Genomic DNA, 13625 nt, shown 5'->3' with positions numbered 1-13625 from the left:
GCGGGGGGGGGTCGGCTCTCGTCGCTCCCCGCCGCGCTCGGACCCTGCCCGGGAAGGACGCGGGCTCCCCGCGGAGCCGCTCGCAGGGGGAGCGCGGCCCCGGCTCTGCGGAGCGGGTGTCGCCGGGGCCCGGGCAGCCGACCTTCAGGGAGCCGTGTCCGGCTGCACAGCCCGCGGGAGGCGGCCATGCGCTTCCCCGCCCCGCTGCACCGGGAGCGGAGAGCTGGACAGCCAAGCGGCCCTGAATGAAAAACCTCAGAAGGCGCCCAGTGAGGTGCTTTAGGGTTGTGCCAGAATTCCGTACAGGAGAGGAACGCGGTGGTAGCGGCTGGCTTCCAGTGCCAGGTCATCCCACCATCTTGAGTGGGTGGATGCGAGGCTCTGGGTGCCTGAGCAGCCCGGCAGAGAGCGAGCAGCGCGGCTCTGGAAGGGAACGGTGCTGCGGGCCTCGCACTGCAGCCCGACCCTGTCGTTCTGCATTTGAATATCCTGGTGGCACATCAAATGTGCCTCCTATTCCTGCGGCCAGTGACAAAACTCTGCCTTAGATGAGGTGTTCCAAGCATCACCCTTGGCATTCACTTAGAGGCAGGAGAGAAATCTTGCATGACTGGATTCTGGATGATTTTCCAATGTCACAGGTAGATGTGACATCGGAATATGTGGCACACATGTGTCAAGGTCCATCCATTCCATGCAGCTGCCCAAAGTGATTTGCTGTCTTAGGAAGAAAGTAAAGTCTGTCTTCCTAAGATTTTACTGTCTTCCCTCAGAGGATTTGCACTCCTGTTGGGCATTAAAGCAATTTGGTGATAGTTTTATTCATTGTAATGCAATACTTCAGCAAAGTACACTGGCTATTTGATCTAGCATGGTATTTCAAATGCTAATTCTGCTTGCTGAAGTGGAGAGGGGGTGGGAAAATAGGAAAACCTGCTGACAGACTGCACGAAGTGATTTATTAGCAAGAACATGTCAAATACAAACTGGCATTTGCAGGTGGAAGTTTGAGTAACTGAGGCGGATCTGCGAGTTGTGGTGTATTTTTGCTGATTTCTGCACTGTGCAGATCTTCAGCAGCTGAATGCTTGGCTTCTCTGTATGGTACTTTCAAAGGCCTTTTCAATGACCAGCAAATATAAATATGTAATAATATCTACATTTTATTATTTTCTATGTAAGAATATGTGAAGTGGGATCACAATCTACAGGTCTTTGTATTACCAAAAAATACTGCAGATTATTTTTGCTGTGCCTGTCAGTCTGTAATGCAAAGTCCTCTGGAAAAGCTTTATTCTTTTATGTGGGGAAAAAATTAGTCTTAATTTTGTGATCAGGTGGTGAAGTCTGACGTTCAGAAATACTAAATCACCATGGACATCAGCTTGAGAGAACAGGGAAGGAGAAATTAAGGCAACAGTGGAAAATGGCTGCTGGCATCAGCTGACTGTTCAAAGGGGGGTTGCAGTCTTGTGTTGCAATAGCAACACAAGATCTCTGTTTCCTGTAAATGCTGCCTTGTCATTTTCCAAATCAAGAATTCTTTTCTACAGGTAGTGGTAATAGGGTTGAGCCATGCGTGATTAGTGTTGCTTCATTTTTATAGAGCATTAGCTTAAATTTAGCTTTTGTTTTGGTCTAAGTGTACATTAACAGTTTTATACTCATTGGCCCTCATTTACAAAGGCTGTGGGCCTTAAGTGTCCTTCCCTTATCTAATTTTTTTTTCCCCAGGATGATTTCATGCATTTGTCTTCCAGACTTGCATGGGTGCTGCTGTTACACATTGTCATCCAAAGCTGCTGTAATCCAGCAGGTTACCAGAGAGTCCCCTGCATGATACCCCTTTTAGAGGCACTGTGCATTCCCCTTGTGTTTTGGTGCCATAATGGATGTCTTTGGGTTCCCAAGCCCTGAAAGTTCCTACTGATGGGTTTCCCTCGTGCTTTTAAATTGCATGTTTGTGACTATGGCTGCATTCCTAATTACTCCTGTAGAAAAAGGATTACAGGATAACCTAGTTGGGGTCTTTGGTTACTTTGATGTTGGCCATAAAATGTTGACTGCTACTGCTGACCAAGTAGTAATCCCTGGGTTTTTTTTTTTCCCTGTCTTTTTAAGAAAACCCTACAAAACACAAACCATGCAACAACCCAATGCTACAATTGCCTGAAATATATTCTTTTCTCCATGCTTGTTTCATTGGTTAAAAAGTGGGGGATTTCAGACTTGGAAATATTGAGGCATTGTTGAACAAGGGTATCCATGTGACTTTTTTTTTTAGGCTGGAATTTTGCCAATGAAAACAGACCATGTAGTCAACTGGAATGTCATGCTCATTCATTCTTACTCGGCATCTTAAAACATGTGACTCCTCTACTCTTCCAGCTGGGCAGAGAGAAACAGGGTCCTACTCCAGCAGAGGAACCAAAATTAATTTAAACTTTTCAACCTTTTTTTTTCCTCTACAGAATAAGCCAATAATCACCTAAATGTCCAGCATGCAGAACCAGTTTTGACTGGATCTTCTTTTATGGTATAAAAAGCATTTTGCTTGTCTTTGATGTGCTCTCTCCATTCTTCCCTTTGGGAGTGGACAGCGAAGCTTATACCAAATTCTTGGGTTTGGTCATCTCCCATGGCATTAAGTTCTGCACTCATAAATATTTTTTGTTTGGTTGCTTTATTTCATCCAAGTGTTTACTTCTCCTGTGTTTGTCAAGCTCTCAAGTTCAGCACTCCCATGTCTCAGAAGCGTTGACCATTTGCTGCCAGCTTTTTAGATGTCCATACATGATATGGCTGATCTGACAGACTTTGCCTTCCAAGGCCTGGCTTTAGTGAAATGATACACTTGCTGTGAAAGCCAGTAAGATGTATATGGATAAAACCTGAAAGTCTAACAGACCTTGCTACTACCACTTAATGAAATGGCAGATGAAGACCTGTTTCAACTGCTAAATTTATTTGCTTGCTTCATCAGCTTGATTATTTCTCTGAGCTTGTGTAAGGGTAAAATCCAGTGTTGCTTCTCACTCTGTTCAGAAATAATTTGTCTGACAGTTGCCTCTCTTTTAATTTTGTCATAGTTTACATTTTGGGGAGTCTGTTATGTTCAAATCAAAAGTAATCAGCAAGGACCAAAGCTAGTATGGGAAGCTGCCCCAGTTAACCCAGACTCATTGTGCTGAACAGATAAATGAGCTAGAAAACCTGCTGGAAATAGACCCATTGCAGGTACAAATGCTTGAGAGATGTGGTGTTCCAGAGGGTCTCTGTAATATAAAAGCCTTATCTTTGTCCTTCCTAAACAATTGAAAAGTGCTCGTGTTGTAAGGGTTCTCATAGCCAAGTTGAAATGTTGGTGCTTTGGTGAGTTTCAGCTGACCAGTCTGCCCAGCTGTGTTTCTGCCACACAGCATGCCCTGAAAAATGCCAGAATGTGTGCTTTGAAGGTGCTGTGTCCCATCTTTAGGCTGCTGTAAGCTGTGCTTGCTTACTGAAGTGGTTTGTGGTGGTTCATGTAAAAGAGAGGTGGTTTGGATGCCTGTGGTGCTGATCTGTGTTCTGTGCCCTAAGCATGGAGAGCAGTCCTGTTGTGGTTGGGATGGTCGGGCATCAGGAGATACAGAAAGGATGTGGGAAAAGCCATGGACTTCATAGAGAGACAGCTGTGCCTTTTTGGGAATAACTTATTCTAGCTGGACAAAAGCTTTCAGCTGTGCAAGTTTTGTGTAAGGGCCTGAAGAATGACTTGACAATTTTTTAATATCCAAGCAAAGAAACTGAATCTTCCCAGAATTTCAGTTCGTGGTGCAAATGTTTGGCCCTGTTCTTGCTACACTGTATCATTACTTTATTTCCCACTCTGAAGGCAAGAGCTTAAAAAGCAGCCCTTCAGAAAAACTCTAAGATGGTGTTTCAGACTAACTGCTGACTGTATTGGTAAAGATGGCTAAATAAGCAATTCTATTATGGGAACTGCCTATACATCCTTAAAATTTTAAAGATTTTAGTTATCGTGGGATAAATTTGCATGAGACTGGTAGATATTCAGACAACCACCACAATAAGTAGTTTAAACAATGGTAAAATCTAATATGTTGGAAAACCTCTGGCTGTTCTGGAAAAGCTGTAAATACTTCAGGTATTGTTTTATTTGAACATAAGATTTCCAAACATAGCTTAGCTTGCTTTAAAACATAAAGATGCAGTTTTTCATTGCAGGAAAAGTCAACCTCAACCTAATTTCCTTTTACTGGAATCCAGTGCCGATAGGTGTGCTGTGATTCCAACCAGGTGTTTCATTATACCAAAGGTGCTATAAAAGAGTACTTCTGTCTGCTGCTAGGGATGTTGGATCTTTCTCAAAGACTTTCATGCAGACTCACTCCTGGTTCAGCTCTTCAAACTAGCTATGAAATGCCTTGCATAATAAACTCAAGATTCTATAATATCCTTGCTTTAAAGGTAATCTGAAACTTAGGTGTAATGAGGAAATGCTTATTCCAAACTCATACCCAGTATTTTAGCCATTTCATCTGGGGAGAAGGGTTAGGCAGTAGTGAGGCTTATAGAGGAGACAATGTATTTTAATGAGCCCAAACAACTCATGTGATTCTGTGTGTAAAACTGAGCCTGACTTAAAAATCTAGCTACTGTGGTTATGTCAAATTGCACACCTTTTGTCTGTTGATGTAAGATCTTCAACTCTTCAGAAGTCACTCTGCTGAACTGCAGTAAAGTTTGCTCATATAGTTGCTTACAGCTGCATATTAATTTCATTTTAATATTTGTCATCTTAAAGGTTAGAGCAACAGAAAGTATTTCAAGTAACAGTGCCAAATACACTTGAAAATCAAGTGATTTTTGCTTAATGAAAGCTGGGGTAGATTTTAGTTTAGCAGTAATGTTAGGGAGGTTAATGAAAACTGTTCATCTAGAGGGAATGACTGAGCATTGCACTGAGCAGATGGCTGCAGAACTTTTCAGCCCTAGCAGCTAGATGACAGGATCAGGATAAGAAAAGAAGGTCACTGTAGAACACAGAGATGAATTTTGTATTAGTGTTCTGTAGTATGGTTTGGATTTCAGGTGCATTAGATCTTTCTTTTGTGTGAAAGTCTATCAAGCCAAAGGGCAGAATGTGTAGCAGGCTGAAAGGAATGTCAAATTTTTCACAGTAATAAAATTGTGAAGCAGTGTAGCAAGTAAGAACTAAGGAGAGGCTCATCAATTTCCTCCTCTGGAGAAGCCTCAGCTGAGAGGAAAAAATTGGTATAGAAAACCCTATTATGGAAAACTGTAGCATGTGAGTCAGCTGATGAACATTTTCTCACATGGACAATGTGGTTTTCTCTAGTAACAGGAATTTAGCTAGGATCTTTATCAATTCTAGATATAACATGATAGCTGTGTTTGATGTTTGAAGGCAGCTTATCTACTGAGCTGATCAGATCTTCAGTGGGTCAAAGTACTTATGCAATGAACACCTTGCCAGCCTTTCTGTCTAGTTTTATTTTAGCTGCTGACTTCTTAGTCATGTTCAAACAGCTTTGTTCTAGTATTGTTCTGGGCCAGCTGAAGGAATTTCCCAAGCTGCTGAATAAAAGCTTGGGTGCTTGAGTTACAGCTTGTAGTGGTGGTACATCTTGCATGGACAGACTTCACACCCTTGCTTTAGGAATATATACTTCATGTTGTATGTATGTATCAAATATAAATATATTGTTAAATCTTTAGCTTGTTTGCAAGGCATGATGTTTATTTCAAGTATCAAACTTACATGTATTGGCATGCCCATAGCTAAGTCCCCATGTGTTTTTAGGAAGAGGACAGTAGGAGCTTGTGGTGAACTTCATGAATTCAGTGTTGCATGGTCTCACTTTGTAGTGAGTGTGTAATCATGTGCTGCAATGACAGTGGCAGCATAATTCTCTTTCATATGGATTTATGTGTACATGTGCTGAGCAAAACTAGCCTCACGTGAGAGGAGGGGGCTTATAAGAACCCAAGGAACAAGTTATGTAAAAGATAAATGGTCTTGTAGGGTTGCAGATTGGTCCACAGTATGTAGCTGAGCATCACTCAAGCAGGTTCTGGATTTATCTAGAGCAGAGATGGCCTCAAAGTGCTCTGTGACAACTGAAATTGTATGAATGAATAACTAAGTGGGAAAATGTCCGTATTGTTGAGTATAAGAAATATTCTTTCTAGCTCAGAGCTTGTGCCAGGAAGGTTGGTGCTGTTCACTTCACAATGTCTGTGTCATGAGAAGACTGAGCCTCGTGGTTGTGTTGGGCACAGGACGTGACTCCTGCCGGGTTCCATTGGAGTGCAGGTGACAGGTTGGAAGGAGTTTGGTGTAGCAGAGGCTTGTGCTGCCATACACAGGGACCTGGACTGGAAGAATTGGCTGACAGGAATCCCATGAAGTTTGACGAAGAGATGTGCCAAGTCCTGCACCTGGGGCAGAATAACCACATATCCTGTTACGGGCTGAGAGCTGGCTGAGTGCTGAAAAGACCTTGGGGTCCCCAAGCTGGACATCAGCTGACAGTGTGCCTTTGTGGCAAAGGCAGCCAGCACTATCCTGGGCTGTGTTTGGAAGAATCCCACCAAGAGGTTCAGGGAAGTGGTTTTTCACCTTGGTTAAACTTGATGGAAAGCACATCCAGAGGGCTGTGTCTGGTTCTGGGTTCTCTGGTAGGAGAAAGACGTGGCTTAGAGGTGTGCATCCAGAAAAGGGCCACAGAGACTGTTAGGCATTTGGAAGTAGGAAAAGCAGATGAGAGAGCTGGGATTGCATAGTCTCAGGAAGAAAATGTTCTGAGAATCTTATTATAAAGTATATAAACACCTGATGGGAGGGAGCAAAGAGGATGGTGCCAGACTCTTCTCAGTGGTACCTGCTGAAGTAACATGACACAATGGACACCATTTGAAATACAGGGAAGTCCCTTTAAACATAGGAAAACACTGCAGGGGTGTCTAAACACTGGAACAGGTTGCCCAGAGAGTTGTGGTGGCTTCATCCTTGGAGGTAATCAAAACACATTTGGATGTGGCCCTGAGCAGCCCACATCAGCTTGCTTGGAGCTGGGGGTTGGAAGTACATGATTGCCAGAGGTGCCCCTGAGCCTCAGTAATTCAGTTGTTTGGTGACTGAGGAATCTGGAGTAATTTCCCCTGCACTCTTACAGTAAAATTACAACTCTGCATAGTGTGAAGGAGCAGGTTTCCTGAGAATACTATTGGGCTTCCTTTCCCAGTGACCTGTGTTAGAGCTCTGGGCGTGTTGTTTCTTGTGGGACAGTATCCCAAATTCTAGATATGAAAATGCTGACAGACTTCTGCATTTGTCTAGTAATTCAAGCACTGTATTTTTTTAAATACTTCCTCTTAAAGATATCATCTGTTAGAAGGGGAAGTTTGAACTGTCCTAGTTACGGGAAATCTGTGGCAGTGATTATCCAGTGATTTATGAGGCCCTTGCTCAGATCTTCATGCAGCTGGACAATGGGATTTATGCACTGTGCCAGAGTCTGCTCAGGTGAGCACAGTGAATGGCAGCAGCCTTGGACCTGAAGCATCTCCAGTGTGACACTAAGCTGATTGTCCAGTGTGGGTGGTGATCTTTACTATCCTGTAATGTCTAGGTTTTTACTAAGAAGAGGAGGAGGTATTATTTTCTTTGGAAAACTCTTTGGCTATATTTTACTGTTTAGGCCTATTAAGCTTTCCTGGATATCAAATGTAAGAGCTTGTATTCTGACTCTGTTTTTCTACCCATGGAAATCAAACCACATTAGTCTGTTTCAGATGTACTAAAATGTATGACCTTCAAGTTCAAAGTTATTTCAGCAGAATGATTCCTACCATTGATGACATACTGATGTAATGCTGCTGCTTCCAAATTACTGATGAGTTGTGGTTAGTGTCTAGGCTTTTGTGGCAACTTGAAGTGTTGGTAATCCTAGAACTTGCAAAGATAGACTTGAGAAGTTGTGAAGACTGCAGGGAGCTCTTTGGCTTCATGCAGGTTCTTAGGGAGGGATGACACAGCTGCCCCTGTTCTGTTCAGCGTGTGGGGCAGTGCCTGTCGATCTCTGAGGAGATTCCAGCAGCTGTCACTCAGGGTGGCACAGCTCTCTGCTTTGTTGGGGTGCTGGATATTGTGCAATTGCCTTGGTGCTTCTGCTGGCCAGGGGAAGGGCTTCTGAGCGTGAGGATGCCCCACCAGGCTCCTGAAAGCAATCGATACTGTTCAGCGTGCTCAAGCAATTAGTGTTGCAGTGTGCTCAGCGCCTCCCTGTTAAGGCAGCCTGTTGTTAAACAGTTGTTGTGTTCAGCTCTTCCAGAGCACAGCACACACTGACATGGCTGCGTTACACCCGAGGGCTGGCCGGTGAACAGATCCCAGCAGAAAACATGCACCTCTTTCAAGGGTATTTGTATGGTTGTATGCATCATTCGGGATATTGGAATTCCCAGCTTTATAGGAGGCCTTAATGCAAACACTGAAGCCTTTGAATTTCTCCTGCTGGGCCCCGTGCAGTCGGGAGAGCACAGATGGGAGTTCAGCTGGGCTCGAGGTGGCTGGAATTGCTATTGCGGCATTCCTCGGTGCTGGTGGGAGAGAGAGGCAGAGAGAGACTGATGACTCATCAAGTCAGGTGGTTGTGCCTCTGCTGTGTGTCAGAAATTTCGTTCCCCTCTGCAGCAGCTTTCTCATCCCTCTGTGGAGGGGCACTGGAAGGACGATTATTTCGCAAGCGGTGATGCTTCACTGCTGAATTCTAGCTTTTGAATTGGGCCTCTGGGTTTTTGGTGCTCCCTGCTTCTGCAAAATAAGGTAAGGAGCTGGGTTTATGTGATAAAATTGTTGTAGATTTTCTTCCTTGCTGCAAGAAGGCTCCTAAAAATCTCACTGGAGTCTGAATTCTGAAAATAATCTTTGTATTAAGGCAGTTTGTAATGTAAATTCTGTGTCTAATCAAATGTTAGATGCAAAACCAAGGAACAGTGAAGCAAAATGGGTTTCTCCAACATTGAGAGCAAGGCAGTTACATTTTTTAGGCTACTGTGTAACCAGATTACTGTGCTGGGGAGGAACCGAGATAGAAAGCTCAGGTTATGGGCTCTTTCATGTTTAATTAGTTCTTTAAAATCAGTGTAATAAATCACCTTTTAGTCAGAGAAGGTTCTGCTGCAAGCAATACTTTGATTTCTGGTACTATTGATCAGAATATGACTGCTAGAGCTTAAGAGCATGTTTGAAATCAATTGATGAACTGTTTTAGATAAGAAAGATATAAATTGTAAAGGATGCAAGATGCATCTTTACTCATAAGAGAATTAAAATTATGCTGATATCCTATGTAGGTGTACTAGTGGACTTTTGTAGGAGGGAATTGCATATAGTGCCTAATATCTTGTGTTGGCAAGAGGCCTTTCTAAGGCCTCAGGGGCTCTGTAGTTTTCTAAAATGGTCAGCTACCATGGCTCCTAGGGTACATATATGCTTTCTGGAATTTCATTTTCTTTGGGTACTGGCAGTGAAAACATCTAACAAGATAGGAAGGTAAGGCAGCATTTTGGTCCTCAAGGACTTTTCCATATAAATTGAAAATCTGTAGTGCTAGTACACAAGCACAAGAAAATGATGCAGAGATAAATAACAGCTTTTTTTCCAACTAATCTGTATTCAGTGTTAAGAGATGTGTAGCCCCTTAAGAAAGAGGTCAACCTGGCTGGGTGGGCACTGTACTTTGGAGGTATAGCAGAGGTAAAACATAGGTGAGAAGGAATTCACATCTTTTACACTTGAAATAGTTAATGGGTATGTGTTTCAAAGCTGTTGGTGCAGATGCTGGAGATCATGGTAAAGACAGGGTTTATTAGTGTGTTGCTAGGTGGTCTAGTGGAGGAATCCCCTGCTCTTCTTGGCTTGGGCAGGAATTTGGAAAGGTGGCTGTAGGAAGAGGGAGGGAGCAGAGCAGCCCCAGGAGCAGGAGAGGTAGGTGCTGGCTGTCAGGATGTTGCCATTTAAGTGCAGAATGGCTCTTCTGAGGTTCTCTCTTGCCTCCCTAACAGGTAAACAGTCACTTCAAGCAGGTTTTGATTATGAAAAGATAATTTAAATTGAAACTGGCCTGGTGTTCCTGCTTTTCCTTGCCTTTGTAATTTGACTCTTTCATATGGGATGTTGTCTAATTGCCAAGCTGTGTCACTAATTCAGTTATGAGAATGTGGTTTGACTCTCTACTTTGCTTTTAGAGATGTTGGTAGTACGATACTGGACATTTTCTCTATTGTTATATTGAAGTAAATGTTTAATTTGAATTTATAAGAACAACTGCTTCTTTCAGTATGAACAGCAATTGTCCTTGAGTTTTAGTTGTTAAAAGCAAGCATGTTTTAGTTGTTAAAAGCAAAAAAGATGAGATTGTTGTGTTAGTCAGATCAGAGCCAGCTCATACCAGCTGCTCAGGAACTGCAGATTGCTTTGTGAGGACCTCCCCTCTGCCATTTGTCAGAGGAGGCATTTTAGGAAAAGCAGTGAAATTAAAATTGTCTCTCCTGGTCTAAACACCAGGAAGTGTGAAAGATAACCTATGGCTTGGAGGGTAGAGGGATCTAATGGGTATCTGGCTTAGTCTTTGGGCTCAAGACCCATTAGCAGGTCTGGTGGTGACTGAGCCATGATCAGCTGCTGTGGAATAAATCAGTGGCAGCCATGACAGACAGTACACTCCACACATGGGGCCTGGGAGAAGCTATTCCTTCAGGATGAGCAGGGGCTTGGAATCGTGGGAGATCTTTTTCTTAAAGGGCAGTGCCACCAATTTGAAATGTATAGATCAGTACAGAGGCTGAGGGGCAGAGGACTTGTATTGTTGTATCAAAAAGCTGGAAAACAGTTGTAGGGTTTCAAGAATAGCGCAAGTCAGCTACTGCTCCCAAAGAATAGGCAAAAACGTATCCTATAATTGTGCTGGAAAGGGTGGCAATGGAGTTGTTGTCTTGGTTATTATATCAGGGCAGGTTTTTAAGCCTGAGTATGCCTTTGTGTTTGCTGCCTTGTGGAAGATGCTGGGTTAGATTAAGCTGCTCTCAAAGACTTGAGTGTGAGTATCAGCAGATGGCTCCCAGTTCATGTCACCAACCCAGGGCCTTGCTGCTGGTTAGCGCAGGGACCTTTGGGCTGGGGCTGCACCTTGCACCAGGGCTGTGTCCTGAGGGTGTCTGTACAGGGGAAATGGGAAGAGTGTGGCCTTGCAGTTCTCCAACACCCATCAGTTTCCAAGGTAACACACAGCACGGTAAGGGCTCACAAAGCAAAACCACTAAATCCTCTGATCCGCACTGGAAGCAGGACAGCCCAGCTGCCAGCCACAGGACACACATGCATGGAGGAAGTCTCTTGATAAAACAGCTTTTCCAGTGCCAGTTGTTTAGATTTGTTAAACAGTTACTGACATGAGATGACAGCCTATTGTTTAACTGTTGCAGATTGGGGGGGTTTGCTTGTTATTCGGCACAATTCTTCTGTGATGCTCCATGGGTTTCACTGAGAGCAAAGACTGCATAGTTTGTAGCTGTGAGACACATAGAAAGGATTCACATGTTTGTGTGCTGGTGCTTCTGAAAATGTGTTTCTTCCTCTAAATGCTGTGATTCACCACCTTAAGATAGCAAAAATTGAATTTTCACAATTAATATTTGTAGTATTGCATTTTAGAGACTGGTGGCAGTAAAGCAGACCCAGAACATTCTCTTGCTCACTCAAAATCATGGAAAACTCCATATTTTGAAGGAGGATAATGAGATGTGGAATACAAAAGAGATTTTCTGTCATTTAAATATCCTATTACCAAGCTTAAAAAACAGTGAAACAGTGTTAGGGCGTTGTTGCACTGCATCTTTTTCATTCAGTAGCATTCTGTAGAGCACATTATGGGGTGATGTTCTACCCCTATGTTTCTGCAGTAAGGAATCTCAGATATTTTGTTTGTTTAAATCAGTTACTTTTTAACTTTTTACAGCTTTAAAATGAGTTAGAAGTGCTTAAGGCTAAAGTGCTTCTGGCTATGAGTTCAGAGTTCTTTTTAACTGAAAATAAGAAGAGAGCAGGGGGAAAAGGAGGAAGTTACTATGTGTGTGTGTGTTCTTCAGGACTGACTCTTATTTCTTTCTTTTGTTCAGTTGAACAGGCAAAATGGATTTCTCCAAGCTCCCCAAAATACGTGATGAGGACAGAGAGGCTTTTGTTGGCTATGTTTATGGAGTCTCAGGACCTGGTAGGTATTATTTTGTAAAGGAAGTAATAAATTTTGTTTTATCTAGGATCTTGTTAATCTTCACTTGAAAGCAGAAGAGTGTAAAAGAGCTCTGGGTGGTGCTTTTCATCTTTTTTTTTTTTTTTTTTGGGTAGGGGACTTCAAGAAGAATTACTGGCTTATAGTCTCACAAACTATTAAAAAAACTGCTAACAGGATGTTACTATTAATTAACCTTTTAAAAAAAATATAATGAACAGAAGCAGGCAGTTGAATAAAGATAACAATAATAATAATAACAAAAGCTAAGCTTTCTGTATGAGAAAAAATCCCTTGGTTGGAAATCTGCAGGGCCCGCCGGTGTGCTAAGCTTCACTAAAAGGATATGAAATAAATAGTCTGTTCTCACTGAAAGTTTGTCCCTGTGCTTTCTGATCTCCTCAGTCCCTGTCAGTGTCAAGCTGCTCTGTTTACTGTACCATGGGCTGGGGGAGCTCAGCAAGGAGCCACACGAGTCAGGGAAGGTGATGGGATGTGGTGATAGTGCAGCTGGGAGAAGGAGAACTCTTTCTTCATCTTTATCAGCTGAAATAGCTTAAGCTCTGCTAGGAACAGCTTTTGAATGCATGCAGACTCTACTGGCTTTTCTCCTCCTGCCTGCATTCTCTTGAAGACTTGAAGGGAAGGATGGGAATGTGAGAACAGAAGATTAGCAAGTTTTTTTGTTAATGCAACGTATTTGATGAGTAAGAAATTCCCTACCTAAATAGGCACAAGTTTTTTGACTGCAAATTCTGTAACTGCAGAGTTGGTACCTAGAAACAATTTTAAAGTGACACAACTTTCTTTCCCAAGAAGTGGAAAATGTATTTTTGTGTAAATATGTGACTCTTGTGTGCATTGCTGTGATCATAATATGCAAGACATAATAAATTTTGTTGCAAAGCAGCCAGGACTCTGTGTATGACCTGCTAAAATCTAACTCAAAGCAGCAGGAAGTTTCAGGCCCAAAACATGCTGCACAACAATTTTCATTTGTTGAAAGTTAATTTAAGTGCCCTAAGATAGACACAACACTTTTCTACAGAATTAGTATTTTTTTAGAAGCTTTCTAGGCGTCACTTTAGATGCAAGGGTATTTAGCAGGTGCCTTGGCTCGATCTCTCCATGTTTATGCCAGCATCCAGATGCTACCAAGGTAAACAGAAGTTTAATGACTTGAAAATGCTGGCCCCCAACCACAGGTTTATGTAACTACCAGGCATCGAGTGAGTTTTGCCATTTTCTTGTGTGTTTTAATTTAGTCAGATGAGAATGTTGCCCAGCTCATGCAAGGGAGAAGTT

The 13625-nt window shown here is 42.7% G+C and overlaps 1 protein-coding gene across 2 annotated transcripts in view; it reads left to right on the top strand.

The window, feature by feature from the left end:
• Positions 1–13625, top strand: part of ATP6V1A (ATPase H+ transporting V1 subunit A) — a 31570-nt gene that overhangs the window by 193 nt on the left and 17752 nt on the right. Inside the window, exons 1-2 of one of the 2 annotated variants that reach the window (XM_058044943.1) lie at positions 8688–8854; positions 12208–12302. In XM_058044943.1, coding sequence (XP_057900926.1) covers positions 12221–12302 — 82 coding nt within the window. In that variant the 5' untranslated portion in view covers positions 8688–8854; positions 12208–12220. Of the gene's footprint in view, positions 1–8687; positions 8855–12207; positions 12303–13625 lie in introns of those variants that run through there. The other variant, XM_058044944.1, reaches the window with a different exon arrangement.

The sequence above is a fragment of the Melospiza georgiana genome, chromosome 2, assembly GCF_028018845.1.
Source record: "Melospiza georgiana isolate bMelGeo1 chromosome 2, bMelGeo1.pri, whole genome shotgun sequence".
Classification (NCBI taxonomy): Eukaryota; Metazoa; Chordata; class Aves; order Passeriformes; family Passerellidae; genus Melospiza; species Melospiza georgiana.
The sequence above is the reverse complement of the archived record's forward strand: the minus strand, read 5'-3'. Positions and strand labels throughout refer to the sequence as shown.